The sequence below is a fragment of the Physella acuta genome, unplaced genomic scaffold (assembly GCF_028476545.2).
Source record: "Physella acuta isolate Inbredline_101_S28 unplaced genomic scaffold, ASM2847654v3 ptg000170l, whole genome shotgun sequence".
NCBI classification, from domain to species: Eukaryota; Metazoa; Mollusca; class Gastropoda; family Physidae; genus Physella; species Physella acuta.
In genome coordinates this window covers 318,846-335,448 of record NW_026731689.1, presented here as the reverse complement: position 1 = coordinate 335,448, position 16,603 = coordinate 318,846, and the positions used below count along the sequence as shown (strand labels likewise).

General features: G+C 39.6%; 1 protein-coding gene across 1 annotated transcript; it reads right to left on the bottom strand.

Annotated features, from left to right (window-relative positions):
- Positions 1-873: 873 nt before the first annotated feature.
- LOC131936157 (PSME3-interacting protein-like) lies at positions 874-2,319 on the bottom strand. The gene is made up of 2 exons (XM_059293067.1): positions 2,225-2,319; positions 874-1,468 (listed from the first exon to the last, which is right to left on the bottom strand). The coding sequence occupies exons 1-2, from the start codon at positions 2,317-2,319 to the stop codon at positions 874-876; spliced, it is 690 nt and encodes a 229-aa protein (XP_059149050.1).
- Positions 2,320-16,603: the final 14,284 nt, after the last annotated feature.

Sequence of the window (16,603 nt, the reverse complement as noted above, 5' to 3'; positions counted from 1 at the left end):
GTGTTGACTTTACACACTGTTGTTCTTGTTAACTGTTTGAAGTCCGTTTTCCATTTTGAAACGACTCAACACACTGTATTATATTGCTGTATATTTTGTTTTGCTTTCTTTTAGCTTTTGAATTCATTTACGTTTTTTTTGTTAGTTATATGCTTTTATGTCAAAGTGATAAGATTAAAAAAGAATTTTTTTTACTGTATTACTGATTTGTTTCTTTTTTATGAGATTCTTGATTCTTGATGTTATTTTTTTTTCAAAATTTAGGTTTTACTTTATTTTGAGGGTATTATTCATTAGGTTGGTTATGTCTTATAGTTGTTGTTGGTTTCTGTTGACTAATCTCTACCAGTTTTCTTCTATTTCTATTCGTCATTGAAGTTCAATTTAATATAGATATATAAACTGTTTAAAATCAGTGTATAAAAAGCAAAGAATTAAAAATGTGATCAAAGCTTATTTTAAATTTAGGAGTTAAAACAAATGAATTATTTTGTTTGAATATTATTAATAAGATAATTCTTGTGTGTCAAATATGTACACAATCTTATTACTTATTTCCCATTTTAGCTGTTCTATATTTTTTCTAAGGGAGACAATTGCATTTATTTAATAAGATCTTTTAAATAAAATGAATAAATATTGAAACTCTTTAGATTTGTTTTTTTTGTTGTAGATTATTTATTGGTTTTTTTTTTTAAATTTCATTGTTGAATCAATGAATTTTTTATTTTAGTTTGTAAATTTGTTATTAAAATAAAGTCTTTATCTAAACACTTTTGTCTTATTGCCTGTTGAAATGTTTAGATTTTAATATAATTCTTTAAAACCCTCCTCCAACACCGCAGTAATGATATCCTACAATCACATAAAAATTCAATTTATCCTTTGTGTGGGAGCACTTGGTAGGATCATGTGGTCAGCCTCCCCGTAGTCAGCTATCCCTGGCAGGATGCCGGCTACAACCATTATGCCACTGTTTTTGGGGATCCCTGCCATCAGCTTGCTGTCTGGTGGATCATCACTGTCACCATTCGCTTTTTGCTTTTTATCATCTGTGTCAGAGTTGGCTTCTGTTGTACTTTTCCTTTTAATTGTACCCTGCAATAATAGCTTTTGTGAATTTGACTTTGTGATGGAACTTGATGATTTGTTGCTGTCTGGAGATCTTTCTTTTTTCTCATTTACCTTTACTACATTAGCATTTTTCATTTCTTCAATAACAGACTTCTCTTCCATGTTCCGATCCTTTTCTATCTGCACCTGCCTGTTGGACACATAGTTCAGGAACTGAACCTCGTCATCATCAAGACCTTTTACACAACTTCGTAATTTAGTCTCATCTTCAAGCTCTCTATCCTTCAGTTCTTTGTTAGCTTGTAACTGGTCAAAAAGTGACCTGGTCTCCTCCTCTGGACATTCTATAGGATCTTCTGGTTTTCTAACTCGTTCCCACTCAGCTTGACAAAGGCTGAAAGAGAAGGGTTGTGGGTAATGTTAGTACTTTAGAAGGATGGGGCGGGAGGGTCGTTTTGATTGATATAGTTTGTTGTTAGTGGTACCAAGGCATAAGAAATAACAGCTTAAGAATGATGTTGTTTAACTATATTTCTATAGTGTTATAAATTCTTGAATAAAGCTTTCAGTTATTAAATTTTCTGGAATTAGTCAAGGAGAATTTAGTATAACTAAATTAAATTTTTTTTACCATAGTTATTAAAGTAATCTTTAATTTGGAATGTGTAATGTTTTTGTTGGGGCAGAGTTGGCTATTGAATTGTATTTAATAAGCTGATCTGTTTAAACACATTTAGAGAAAAACTGTTGTATCATAGAAGTAAAAATAATAACCTCTAATAAAAAAAAAATAAAAAAATAAAAATAAAAAAAAATTTAATTTCTGCTTTCCATGTCAAAAGTCCACTTTCATAAATCATGTACAACACATCGAAAACTATTGCTTCCCGTCTATATATACAAACGGTTGTATAATATATATATAACTTATTTGAGTTTATAAACATGGTAATCGACAAATGATGAGGGTATATCTAATTCATCAGGTACACAAATGACGGTATATCCTTCTTCGTTCTTAATTTTAGTGTTGGAATAGATTCCTTTCAATACAATTAAGTATTACGTGACAGCTTGTTATGCACCGTATTTAAGCATGTTTTTTGTTTTTGGATTTACTTCCATAGCTTTTGTCCAACTAAGTACAAACTTCAAGGCAGTTTTTTTAATTTTGAAGCTGTCTCTCCTAGATGAATGGCTTTCCCCGGGGGCTTCGATCTCAGGACTTATCGGTACAGCAACCATGAGCTTAAACGACCCGACCACGCCAACCTCCAGATTATGTTTAATACGGAAAGGAAGCGTATGTTTAAGGTGGTGTCTAACATTACACACTAACACTACACTCTAATACTACACAGTAACAGAACACAGCAACATTACACAGTAATACAACATGGCAACATTACACAGTAACACAACACAGTAACACAACACACTAACACTACGCATTAACATTACACAGTTACTCAACACAGTAACACAACACAGCATCATTACACAGTAAAACAACACACTAACACTACACATTAACACAACACAGCATCATTACACAGTAACACAACACAGCATCATTACACAATAACACAACACAGCATCATTACACAGTAACACAACACAGCATCATTACACAGTAACACAACACAGCATCATTACACAGTAACACAACACAGCATTATTACACAGTAACACAACACCGCATCATTACACAGTAACACAACACAGCATCATTACACAGTAACACAACACAGCATCATTACCCAGTAACAACACACTAACGCAACACAGTTACATAAAACACTAAAACTAAGCATTAACAATACACAGTTACTCAACACAGTAAGCCTACACGCACATACAATGACAATTCTATGTTGCCATGCCTAATGATCTATTTCCTTCTGAGATTTTCACATTTGTAATTCGTTAACATACATCCTTCAATTTCCGGCTTTTGGTAAGGAGGTCAAAGTGGTCATGTGACTCACCTTGACCCATAGTTATCTCAGTTCCTCAATGTCACATAAATTTAAATTCGACCCACACCTCTGGCATGGAAACCTCCCCTGTACACCCCCCCACCCGATGAAACAAGAAATCGCCCCCACCCCTTCCATGAACCCCCCCCCCCCCACCCTCCCCACCAAAACACTCAGAATTTCTATTAAATCACGATCGCCCATCAAGACCATAGAGCCAAAAGATAACTTGTAAAATTCCATCTTTGATCCCGTATCTTCCATCCCCGGCCCCTGCCTTTTGTCTTGGCCTCATCCTTCCACATAAAAGCCGGCCATTAGCCGGCTAACCTTACAACCGGAACCGGCGTATGAGTCTGCATTTCCGGTGACGTGTTAATTATCACCAGTAGGAGTCGGGCCAGACACGATAGAGATGGACATATCGCGCGGGTAAGGCGTCTTTGAAGTTCATCTACGGGATACAATTTTCAAGCCAAGATGGCGAGACGCAATTTGCTAGTTTTCCGCTTGACCACAGGCCGGCTGGAACCCGAGATGCCGTGAATGGAACGGCTTTGACGAAGCGTGAAGAATATCTAAGATTTCTCCATAAATTGTAATGAAGTTCCCGGCCAGGACAAAGAATTACCGTCAGGTCGATTTCTGATTTCACCTGGGGCGGTAGAAAGTGAAAACCGTTGACAGTCCGGGCAACGGTTTTGTGGGCTCAGGTGACGGGCGAGCTGGTTGTCATGGTTACGAGAAACGTTTTTTTTTTTTTTAAAGAGACCTGAAGATCGTTTGATGTTATTTTGTAAAACAAGACACTATAAAAAACGGTGCGTGTTATGATGATGTGTTAGAACACCTGCAGTTTTTCTTAGGTTTAGTATCTTTGCATCCTTTGTCTAAAAACTAAAGCAGCTCCAATTTTAGCTTGAAGCACAAAAGACAAAACTTTCTATATCTTAAACTTGTGACGCCGTTGACGCACATACAGCTTACAAGTACTTCTACATACAAACAACCCACATACAAACAAGCTGTGTTGCCTTCCAACAAACACACATATATAAACCTACAATTCAATTAATACAGACTAAACTAATCAACTTCCATACACCAAACGCAAATAGAAATAAACAAACGATCCTATAAACACAGAACACATCTACCAACCAACATTATTAGCACATCAATCTCTGGATATGAGCGTCATGCCTTCCTCCGGGCGGGTTCCGAACTAGCTAGTTTCGAACTAACAGGCGGGTATAAAATAAATAACTGTAGACACATAAACGCCAGCTAAGATGTAAAAACTAAACAGTTTTCATTGTTAGCAACTTCAATTTACTCGAACATTATTTTGATAATTAGAATTAATTCCATAAGAAAAAAATAAATATTAGACTCACACATAATAATGATCATAAAATGAGGAAAATTACAACAGTATAAATAGAAAAATACAATTCTGGTTTAATTTTTTTTTATTTTAGACATTGGTTTATTCAGACTTTGGTGCAATGAACCGTAAAATCACCGAGCCGTGAAGCCCATAGGTTACAGTATACATGCAGGAACACCAGGTGTGCTGCACGTGCAAGCAAGACCGTCACTGAAGGCGTAATGGCCGCCTATTGGAATCTTGACACCGTTCAATTCGCAGCCATTATATGGTGCTTGTGTGGTTGTGGGTTCTGGATAGAGCACAACAGCATTTAGCACTTTTAGAACGATTATATATATATATATATATATATATATATATATATATATATATATATATATATATATATATATATATATATATATATATATATATATGTATATATATATATATATATATATATATATATATATATGTATATATATATATATATATATATATATATATATATATATATATATATATATATATATATATATATATATATATATATATATATATATATATAAATATATGTTTGTGTGTTTGTGTGTGTGTGTAAATACACATTGTGGGAAATGATTTGATTTGTAGTATATTTTCGCACGCAGAAAGTACAGTTGAAAGTGTTTGCAGATATTATCAGAAGACAATAACTCGGTAGATACACTCTGCTTGGAATGACCTTCACCTCTCACCTGTCTTCTGTACGGGTTCTTGAGCCGATCCTGGCGTACTCACGACATCCTGGGGAAGGTGATAGATGCGTGTTCAAACATAAACTGACACAACAGGGGAGGGGGAGGTAGATGTGGTGTTAGATACACATGGGGAGATGGGTGAGACATCAGGGGGGTAGATGTGGTGTTAGATACACATGGGGAGATGGGTGAGACATCAGGGGGGGGGGGGGGTAGATGTGGTGTTGGCGTAAAAAAATTTGGGTGTTGGTGACAGAAGAGGAGATGGGTGACACAAGGGGAGGTGGGTGACACATGGGGAGGTGGGTGACACAAGGGGAGGTGGGTGACACAAGGGGAGGTGGGTGACACAAGGGGAGGTGGGTGACACAAGGGGAGGTGGGTGACACATGGGGAGGGGTGACACAAGGGGAGGTGGGTGACACAAGGGGAGGTGGGTGACACATGGGGAGGGGTGACACAAGGGGAGGTGGGTGACACAAGGGGAGGTGGGTGACACAAGGGGAGGTGGGTGACACATGGGGAGGGGTGACACAAGGGGAGGTGGGTGACACATGGGGAGGTGGGTGACACAAGGGGAGGTGGGTGACACAAGGGGAGGTGGGTGACACATGGGGAGGGGTGACACAAGGGGAGGTGGGTGACACAAGGGGAGGTGGGTGACACAAGGGGAGGTGGGTGACACAAGGGGAGGTGGGTGACACATGGGGAGGGGTGACACAAGGGGAGGTGGGTGACACAAGGGGAGGTGGGTGACACAAGGGGAGGTGGGTGACACATGGGGAGGGGTGACACAAGGGGAGGTGGGTGACACAAGGGGAGGTGGGTGACACAAGGGGAGATGGGTGACACAAGGGGAGATGGGTGACACAAGGGGAGGTGGGTGACACAAGGGGAGGTGGGTGACACAAGGGGAGGTGGGTGACACATGGGGAGGGGTGACACATGGGGAGGGGTGACACAAGGGAGATGGGTGACACAAGGGGAGGTGGGTGACACATGGGGAGGGGTGACACAAGGGGAGGTGGGTGACACAAGGGGAGGTGGGTGACACAAGGGGAGGTGGGTGACACATGGGGAGGGGTGACACAAGGGGAGGTGGGTGACACAAGGGGAGGTGGGTGACACAAGGGGAGGTGGGTGACACAAGGGGAGATGGGTGACACAAGGGGAGGTGGGTGACACAAGGGGAGGTGGGTGACACAAGGGGAGGTGGGTGACACATGGGGAGGGGTGACACAAGGGGAGGTGGGTGACACAAGGGGAGGTGGGTGACACAAGGGGAGGTGGGTGACACATGGGGAGGGGTGACACAAGGGGAGGTGGGTGACACAAGGGGAGATGGGTAACACAACAGCGAGGTACATAGTGGTGTTAGATACACATGGAGAATGTAAAGTATTCGAAATGGTTGGGCGTAAAAAATTGTGGGTGTTGGGTTACACAAGGGGAGATGGGTGACACAAGGGGAGGTGGGTGAGACAAGGTGAGGTGGGTGACACAAGGGGAGGTGGGTGACACAAGGGGAGCTGGGTGACACAAGGGGAGGTGGGTGACACAAGGGGAGGTGGGTGACACAAGGGGAGGTGGGTGAGACACGGGGATGTGGGTGACACAAGGGGAGGTGGGTGACACAAGGGGAGGTGGGTGACACAAGGGGAGGTGGGTGACACAAGGGGAGGTGGGTGAAACAAAGGGAGATGGGTGACACAAGGGGAGGTTGGTGACACAAGGGGAGGTGGGTGACACAAGGGGAGGTGGGTGACACAAGGTGAGATGGGTGACACAAGGGGAGAAGGGTGAGACAAGGTGAGGTGGGTGACACAAGGTGAGATGGGTGACACAAGGGGAGAAGGGTGACACAAGGGGAGGTGGGTGACACAAGGTGAGATGGGTGACACAAGGGGAGGTGGGTGACACAAGGAGAGGTGGGTGACACAAGGGGAGATGGGTGAGACAAGGAGAGGTGGGTGAGACAAGGGGAGGTGGGTGAGACAATGGGAGGTGGGTGACACAAGGGGAGGTGGGTGACACAAGGAGAGGTGGGTGAGACAATGAGAGGTGGGTGAGACAAGGGGAGGTGGGTGAGACAAGGGGAGGTGGGTGACACAAGGGGAGGTGGGTGACACAAGGAGAGGTGGGTGAGACAATGAGAGGTGGGTGAGACAAGGGGAGGTGGGTGAGACAAGGGAAGATGGGTGACAGAGTGGGAGATGGTTGACACAAGGGGGCATGGGTATATACTAGAGGTGATAGGGGTAGATATGCCGACCAAATTAGAAAAACATAGGAAGTAAAGCTACGTTACCTTGTGAAGATTCTCGTGAATGCCATTGAGTTTTCCTTTAGGACTTGGTGCTGCATGGTAGCCGAGTATTGTAGAAGATGCAAGACAACAAATGAGTAGAAGTGTACTAGCCATTTCTCAAACTAAACTTTGTCAGAAATTCATCAAGGGTCCAAAAGTAATCTGGATACATTTACTTCGCCTTAAATACTTGTTTTGTTTTGTTTTTTTTTGTTTTTGTTTTTTTGTTGTTGAGTTGCGTAACTGTACATTTGTACAAGAAATATTACTTTAAAAAACCTTTAAGAAAACTCTAAGCAACTAATCAGGTTTTTTTTTACATTTTTTTACCAATTTAATTCTCCTGTCGGGCTTTCTACATAATCGAGAATTTGTTTTAGCAATGTCTTTGAATTAAACAATATTACGTTTCGATTTATAGGTTTCAACTAACTGATTTATAATAAACATTTTTTCTAAAAAAATCGAATAATTAATAACGGATAAGTGTTTATAACAATTTTCCAGATCAATATTTAATATACAAGTTTAATTGAGAAATGAGAGATTGTGTTTATGTTAATAATTGTTTAATTTAAACGGATTATTTCCTAATATTTTTACAATATTAAGCGTGGATAAATAGGACATTTGGCTACTTGGGTCAGCAAGATTAACATTATATTTTATCCTATTAAAATGGTATTCAAACCTGTAATTTTTAGTAAGGTCTTTTAATTCTAAAAACACTACCGACTTTAAAATCGTCTAAGCGGATAGGCCTATAGTGTGAAGGTTGGATTTTGTTGCGAAATGAGGGGGCTTTATCTCATAGAAATGGATTTTTACCCCAAAGGTTCATATATATATATATATATATATATATATATATATATATATATATATATATATATATATATATATATCAGATTTATATACATATGTTAGGCATAACTCAGCCTATCAAACAAAATAATTTGAGTCGAGAATTCATCGAACAATCACTTGAGTTTAATTATGTAATTATCTGCTACTTTCATTATTGAACATACAGAACTTTAAATACATTATATACTAATTTATTACCTAAATAGAATATAATTTAGACATCGGCCTACTTATCATCAAAGACGAAAATGCATGGAAATTTTGTAAGTAATCGTTGCAATAGATATGGGTTAAATTCGTGCTACAATGTTTGCTACAAATCCACAAATAAACAAAGTTACAAACAAACGGATTGAGCTAAACAAAAGATTATAATAGTAAAAACAACTCTGCTTAGTTTTGTTTTTGACACGGTTTATTTCGAGAACTTTCAAATATGTCATGGGCCGGGTCTTGTTAGTTAATAAGTGGTTGTCGTTGGTACTTGTGTTGGGTGGTTGGATGATGTGTTACGTTAGGTGGTTGGATGATGTGTTCTGTTGGTTGGTCTTAAGCGTGACTTGAGCAATGTTCCCTTTAAGGACCAAGAGTGTGTGTGCAAAAATTATGTTGTGTGCGTGGTGCTAAAAATGACTTGGGCAACTTTATATGTATGTTTAGGCTTGCAATTAAGCAGAGTAATGAAGGCATGCATTTTGATAAATTAATAGTATAATGTGTAGGACTAGTGAAACGTATGCAATTAAAAGAAGATACGAATCCCATCAACATAAAATAAAATACACAACAGAAACTTTCAGAGTTATACTTAGACAACAGGTTATGTGGTCGACTTACTATGTTAGTGCAATGCAATCATATGTTAATAATGTTAATACCATAACGGTAATACAAATACAACAGTTTAACATGTTAACCATTTTAAAAAGCTGACTTGAAAACAAAATTAGCTAACCTTTCAGGGGCATTTATTGCAATTTCTCGCTTCTAACCTTGCCTTGCTTCCACACCTTATATGCTTTGTTTAAATCCACATCCTCTCCAGCATTTAGCTATAATTTAATTCGCATTAAATTCTCCAAATGTGTGGCTTCAAGTCTATTTCGTGCTTGTACTTTAATGCTGTTCATAAGACTAAAACCTCGCTCGCAATCAGCGCTGGATGCTTGAAAAGTACAGCATATGTCAATTAACTTTGCCAATAAGCTAAATTGTTCATCGTTTAAAGCAACTCCTGCGATTTCAGTTAGTGAATTTACTGAACCTGATTTGAGTTTTTCACTGATTTGAAATTTGAAGTCATTGTATTGCGTGATAAATGACTCTTCACTTGATGTTTGTAACAAATTTTTGCACTTAACGCACAGTTGTTTGATCTCTTTGACGCCAAACTCAAATGCACAATTTTTTAAACCAGTATTATCAAAAGCTGACCACAACTGAAGTTCATCTCCTGGAAACCTTACATTTAAATGATCGCAGACTTATCGTATAAACTGCGTGATTTGTCTTGTGTCGATTCCTACGTTTTCATTCAAAATTTTCTTGGCATTATCATTCCAATAAACATCTTCACTCAGGTATTGTGCTTTTAATTTGCGTATTTTAGAAATGCAAAATTGATGTGCTTCAATAGATGATAAATTACTTCGCTGCAACAACATTGATAGATTAGCTAATTCAGTTAATACATCATTAACGGTATAAAGAGCAACTTGATACAGGGGATCTCTTAATGATTTCAAAACATAACAACAAACAGGATCATTGTAGTCTTGGACTTGTTCTTCACAGTAAGCAGCTAAAGCATCAAGATTTCTAACAAAAGCACTGACAGCAAAGTGACGTGACAACCAACGAACTTCGTGAATTGGTCAAAAAGAAATTACATCCATATCATGCACCTTGGCCAATTCTTCAAGTGCGCCCTTTTTAACTGAAGATCGACTAAATAAGGTGTAAACCGTGCGTAAGAGAACCTCAATATTTTTAAACAAATTAACATCTTTCCAAGCGTCAGAAAGTGCCAAGTCTTATCGATGAGCAACACAGTGCTGTTCAACAAGATGGGGGACCTTAGCCTTCAGTAAAGCAGCTAATCCCTTCCTACGGCCTAACATAACCGATGCCCCGTCTGATGTTATCATTACCATGCGGTTCATGTCAAGTTGATGTTCAGTATAGTACTGTGTTATGGCTGCCTCCAGAGCTGAGGCATCACATGCAGTATCCCACCAAAAACGGTTTTGTAGAATAAAGAATTGACTGGACGAAATTTAAAATAAGGGATCAGTATTTTATATACTGTTATGTCAGTACTTTCATCAACTATAAGCGTGTGGAACGATGCTACTCGAAGTTTTGCCAACTGTCTGGTATAGAAACATACTTCCCCATGTGGTTATGAATCAGTTTTACCGACAGCATCGAGGCGTTCATCCTAATGGCGAGAAGAACATTATCCATTAGAATTCGAACTTGATCCTCGTTTGACCGCTGGCGCTCATGTTGTTCAATTCGTTCTTCTCACTCAGTGTTAGTTTTAACCAGCAGACGTTTAAGGCCAGTCCCATTTGAGCGGGTGTACAAAATTGCAACATTTTCTACGTGAACACGAGACAATAAATGACGTTTACAGTAGTCACACTTCCATGATTCCCAGAGCTTTCCTGTGACCAATTCGTTGTCTTTGTTGGTTTTGTTACAAGTATTAGCAGCACAGAACTTACACTTCAGTCCAATCTCATCTAAATATTCATAGATTCTTCTTAATTCAACTGAAACATTCTTAGAATCGGGCGTATCGGTTGTTACTTTAACTTTGAGCCATTCCAGTTTAAACGAATCTCTCGCTTTTTTTTTTTGGTTTTTTTTGCTGCTTTGTTTTACCGCTTGTTACACACATTTTTCTTTTTAACATTTTCAAATAGCACAGAGTAGTAAACTTTTATTCCTTATTTACCAAACCAGTCGGTGAATACTGAAACAGTTCGATAACGGTGCACGTAATGATCCCAAGAATTGGATATACAGTATATAAATCCTTAAACCAAACAGAGTAAAAACACATCCACCTTAAGTAACCTAGAATTTGCATCTGACTTGGATAAACCGTCATAGTATCAAGGAGGTGGGTGGGGGTTGGGAGATGGGGGAGGGCAGTGACAATAGAAAATAAAACCTTGCATGGTCAGCTAGTAGCCACAATCCATTTTACGGTCAGTTTTGGGGTAAACCATTAAATCAAGCAGAGGGAGTGTCACCCAGACATCACATCGGTACCCGCCCCGCTTAGTTGAGAGTTAAGACATTAACTAGACCTGTGCTATGACAACCGAGGTCACTCCCTCCCCCAGGGGTCACAAGCTTTAAGTATCAGTTTGGTCGAGGCCCCAAAACACAAAGACTGTTCGTTTAACAAAACAGGTACTAAAATGTCGCTTCATTCAAGTCACTGATCACAATTTTTTTAGTGAATCAGGCTTGCCCGACGTTCTGATAATCTGTGCGCGGCATCAGAAAATGTCTGCGCGGCATATTTGTAAGTGCTGCGCGGCCGCGCAGCCGCGCAGCTTAGAGGGAACACTGGACTTGAGATAGTGGTTGTAGATTGTGGTTGTTTGAAGTAGTAAATGTCGATAGCTTCGGCTGTTGGTACCACTGGTTGGATGTGTTGGGTGGTGATGGTCTCTTGTCGTGCCTGATGGTTGTTTAGTGGTCGCTAGTTGTGTCTGGTCGTTGTGTTGTGGTCTCTACTTGTGTCTGATGGTTGTGTTGTGGTCTCTACTTGTGTATGGTGGTTGTGTTGTGGTCTCTACGTATGTCTGGTGGTTGTGGTCTCTACTTGTGTATGATGGTTGTGTTGTTGTGTTGTGGTCTCTACTTGTGTCTGGTGGTTGTGTTGTGGTCTCTACATGTGTCTGGTGGTTGTGTTGTGGTCTCTACTTGTGTCTGGTGGTTGTGTTGTGGTCTCTACTTGTGTCCGATGGTTGTGTTGTGGTCTCTACTTGTGTATGATGGTTGTGTTGTTCTGTTGTGGTCTCTACATATGTGTGGTGGTTGTGTTGTGGTCTCTACTTGTGTCCGATGGTTGTGTTGTGGTCTCTACTTGTGTATGATGGTTGTGTTGTTCTGTTGTGGTCTCTACATGTGTCTGATGGTTGTGTAGTGGTCTCTACATATGTGTGGTGGTTGTGTTGTGGTCTCTACTTATGTCTGATGGTTATGTTGTGGTCTCTACTTGTGTCTGATGGTTGTGTTGTGGTCTCTACTTGTGTCTGGTGGTTGTGTTGTGGTCTCTACATATGTGTGGTGGTTGTGTTGTGGTCTCTACTTATGTCTGATGGTTATGTTGTGGTCTCTACTTGTGTCTGATGGTTGTGTTGTTGTGTTGTGGTCTCTACTTGTGTCTGATGGTTGTGTTGTTGTGTTGTGGTCTCTACTTGTGTCTGATGGTTGTGTTGTGGTCTCTACTTGTGTATGATGGTTGTGTTGTGGTCTCTACTTGTGTCCGATGGTTGTGTTGTGGTCTCTACTTGTGTCTGCTGGTCAACACCTAACTTCTGCACGAGGTAGACACCCCGAGTGCCGACAACACACACCTACATCGCCTGCCATCTTTTGTAGTCAGAGTCTCGCCGTATTTGATCTTCGTGCCGTCTGGAGCGCGACAATTCGGACCTGGGACGATCGAAAATATGAAATTACGTCTTAAGTCATTTATATCAGACATTAATACATACTATCTCAAATACCAAAACATTTGTTTTGAATAAAAGTATAACTTATCATTTGAACTTTGACTTATCTCATAACATGTCGATTTATTTATCCCAGTTAACACCTAGATGTACGTTACCAACCTAATAATTTATTAGCATAGAACAGAGGCGTAGCGAGGGGGGGGGGGCGGGGGGTGCGGACCGCACCGGGTGACACCATTTAGGGGGGTGACACCAAGGCAAAAAATAGCAAAATATAGAGAGAAAACTTTGAGGGGGGTGGGGTGGAAATCAAAAATTTGTCCCCGGGAAGGGTCGCTGCGCCTTCTGGGGAGGGGGGGGGTGACACCATTAAGTGCCGCACCGGGTGACACCCGACCTCGCTACGCCACTGGCATAGAACACAGATAAACACCATCCGTCTCCCATACATTCATCATCACTAACTACAGCTTGTTTCAAGACTCAGAAGATTTCAGGGATTCATGTGTGTATGTTGTACATCAACATAAGCTTTATTTATTCGTCATCAAAATGTGTAACTTAATTTCTAATCATTTTTTCTTAACTGTTAATTTCAATCTTAACACTCACGAGTATCTCTAATGACAATGCGATAATATATCAATTAAAATAAAAATAGATGAAACCGATCAGTCAACGACGCTGATGATCTTTAAAAACAAGATTTTTGTTTTTGATGTTAATAAAGGGAGATAATGCACACAAGATGCAAATGATCAGCAGCTTCAACTTTGTAATTAATCCTATGTTACAGAAACAATATCTAGCTGGAACATCATCATCATCTTTATCCTAGTAAAAAGGGATCGCCACAGAAAGATCCCTCCACTTTTTTCGGTCTCCGTCCAGTTTTAGCGTCTTCCTGCGATACCTTCCAGATTCGCAGGAACCAAAATAGGAAGCTGGGACGTAACTAACAATAAACAAAATATAGCTATGGCCCTCAAATCTGTCAACAAAAGAGAGAAAATGCAGTTGTTCGCGTTGATTAAACCCTTACCATTAGGACATGTTTCACAGCATTGTTTGGGTTCCCTGACTGAGTCGATACACGGGGCAAACGGGCAGTCCATGAAGGCCCACACGGCTTGTCTACCTACATCGGTACAGATGTAGCAGGGATCACGGTGATACAAGTTAATGACATCCTGTAATTAACACGGCCGTCGTAATTAAGTTTTTTCCTGAATATTACACAGGCATATATAAGTTTACTGCTCATTAAGTTCTAATAACCTAACACCAACTCACCTTGCAAGCGGCTGTGACACCGTCCCACACCAAACAACCACAAACCAGCAGGACCAGACAGTTTGACTTGCACGTCATCGTCAGGTTTAGAGCTTAACGTCTGCTTGACTGAGGTTCTTATAACCCGCGACAGCGAGTGAACAGTTGCATTTCAGGAATTCACTTAAAAAAGCTAATTAAAAATTATTTAATAATGCTAGGTGTTATGCGGTGCGTTTTGTTTGGGAACTGTTGGGGTTGAATATACCAATTGAACTTAACAAATTTCTGTTTAATTACTTCTACCACATGGCTTTGAGAGTGTTAGTTAATTGATTTTCTGAGTTTCCAAACTGCGTCTAATCACATTATTATACTTCCGTTGTAACCGTGACGTCACAGGTTTACCCAAGATTCCGTGTTACCTGTCAGGTCAGAGTGTTAGCCCACACTTCCGTTTTGTAACACAAGACAAGATTTAAGAGGGTAGGCTACAGGAAAAAAAAAACTTTTTAATTAAAAAGTTTTATTGAGTTATTTGTGTATATCCAAGTTGGGGTACTTAAAGGAACATATTTGCGGGCATCAAGGATTCTTTTGAGAGTATGGTTGTCATGGTAACGGCTGCTATCTTGAAAAAAACAGCCTTTTGTGGAGTTCTAAAATTGTATAAACTCTCATATATACATCGGCTATATAACCATTGATCCTTCTTTTACCAACACTACTAGAGTTGGCACTATACATTTTCAAAATTTGGAATGGCGAAATTCCATCGAAATGAATGTTACATTCACTTCACTTCTAACATCAATGAGATGTTTTTTTTTAATTAAACAGTTCGGCAACGAGTGTTAGTTTGAGGTGTGTGTTAAGTTAATAGATAGATATATGTGGTTTGCAATAGACTTAGAATTAAGTTTGAGTGTATGTTTGGGTTTTTGTTTAAAAATATGCAGGGTAACTGTTTAGGATAAGGGTCAAGTTTAAAGCTAAAATTAGAAACAAGGTTAACATCTTATTTTGCTGTTAGAGTAAGGTTTACATTTAAGTATTTGTTTTAGATTGACTGTAGCAGTGCCATATAAACCAACGTAAAAGTACCGATTCCGCACAATCATTACAAGCCTATATGTAATCTGTTACAAACAAGTATTTGAGTGTCGGAGAAAGTGAAATGAATCGATAACTCGACCTGATGCTCACCTAATGAACATAATAACGCGCGTATAATAGTGCGGAATAGTTTGATAAGAGACAGCCTACCAATTTGGGCAGTACTGTAATTAATTTATTAAAAAATAATTTAATGTCAGATTGCATTGCCTTTTTGTCTTGTCCCACATCCCAACTTTGAAACGAATCCGTCAGCTAGAAGTGCCCGAAATTTGGCTCGGGCGTTTCGATCTAGACAAACATACTGACGACAGACATAGGGAGCCAGTTAAATAAATGCTTGTAAAAATGGAAGTATGCACAATGTCCAGGGGCTAATTACATTACGAAATGTAAACATTTTACAGTACTCGAATGTTATTTAAAAAAAAAACTTTGACGAAATTTATAAATACCTATATGAGATCTGAATGTAACGACCTGTCTATAACAGCTTTAAATGAAATTAAAAACATTTCTATTAAGTAGAAATGGTAATTGATCTGAGAGTTTTATCGCCAGTGTGTCGAGTTTATTTGAGAAAAACAATTTTCGAGGAAACATAACGATCTAGGTCGTGAAAATACACTAAAAAAGTTTGTAATTGTATTTAATCACTTAGACGTGGCCTAGAGGTAGAGCGCTTAACTGCTAATCAGATTTTTTTTTTACTTTCTCGTATACGATGTATAGAGGAAGTATCGTAATCGTGCAGAATTCTATTCTATTTTAAAATGTTTAAGTAATTAAAAATTAATTTAAAGCATGTCTATATTCCGAGTTGCCATTCCCCGTAGTGTTATATAAGAATATTCGAGAAAGTTTAGGGTAGCTCACTACCGGTTTATTTAAATCAGTGTACAAAACACAAGCAAAAGCTGAACATGTGTTTAATTTTTTATTTGGGACAACTCTCACATAATTGAACGAACACATTGCAATGGGCACTGGTAGTAGGAAGTCATTCTGGTGGTGGTGGTGGTGGTGGACGTGATTGGTGGTTGCCTGTTGTGGTTATGCGGTCTGTTACGTGTGGTGTTGGCTGTGTCGTGGTTGTGTGTGGAGGTAGTGTTTTGTAGTTGTGTGTGGTGGTTATGCTTGGCGGTAGTGTGTGGCGGGTTTTTTTTTGGTTG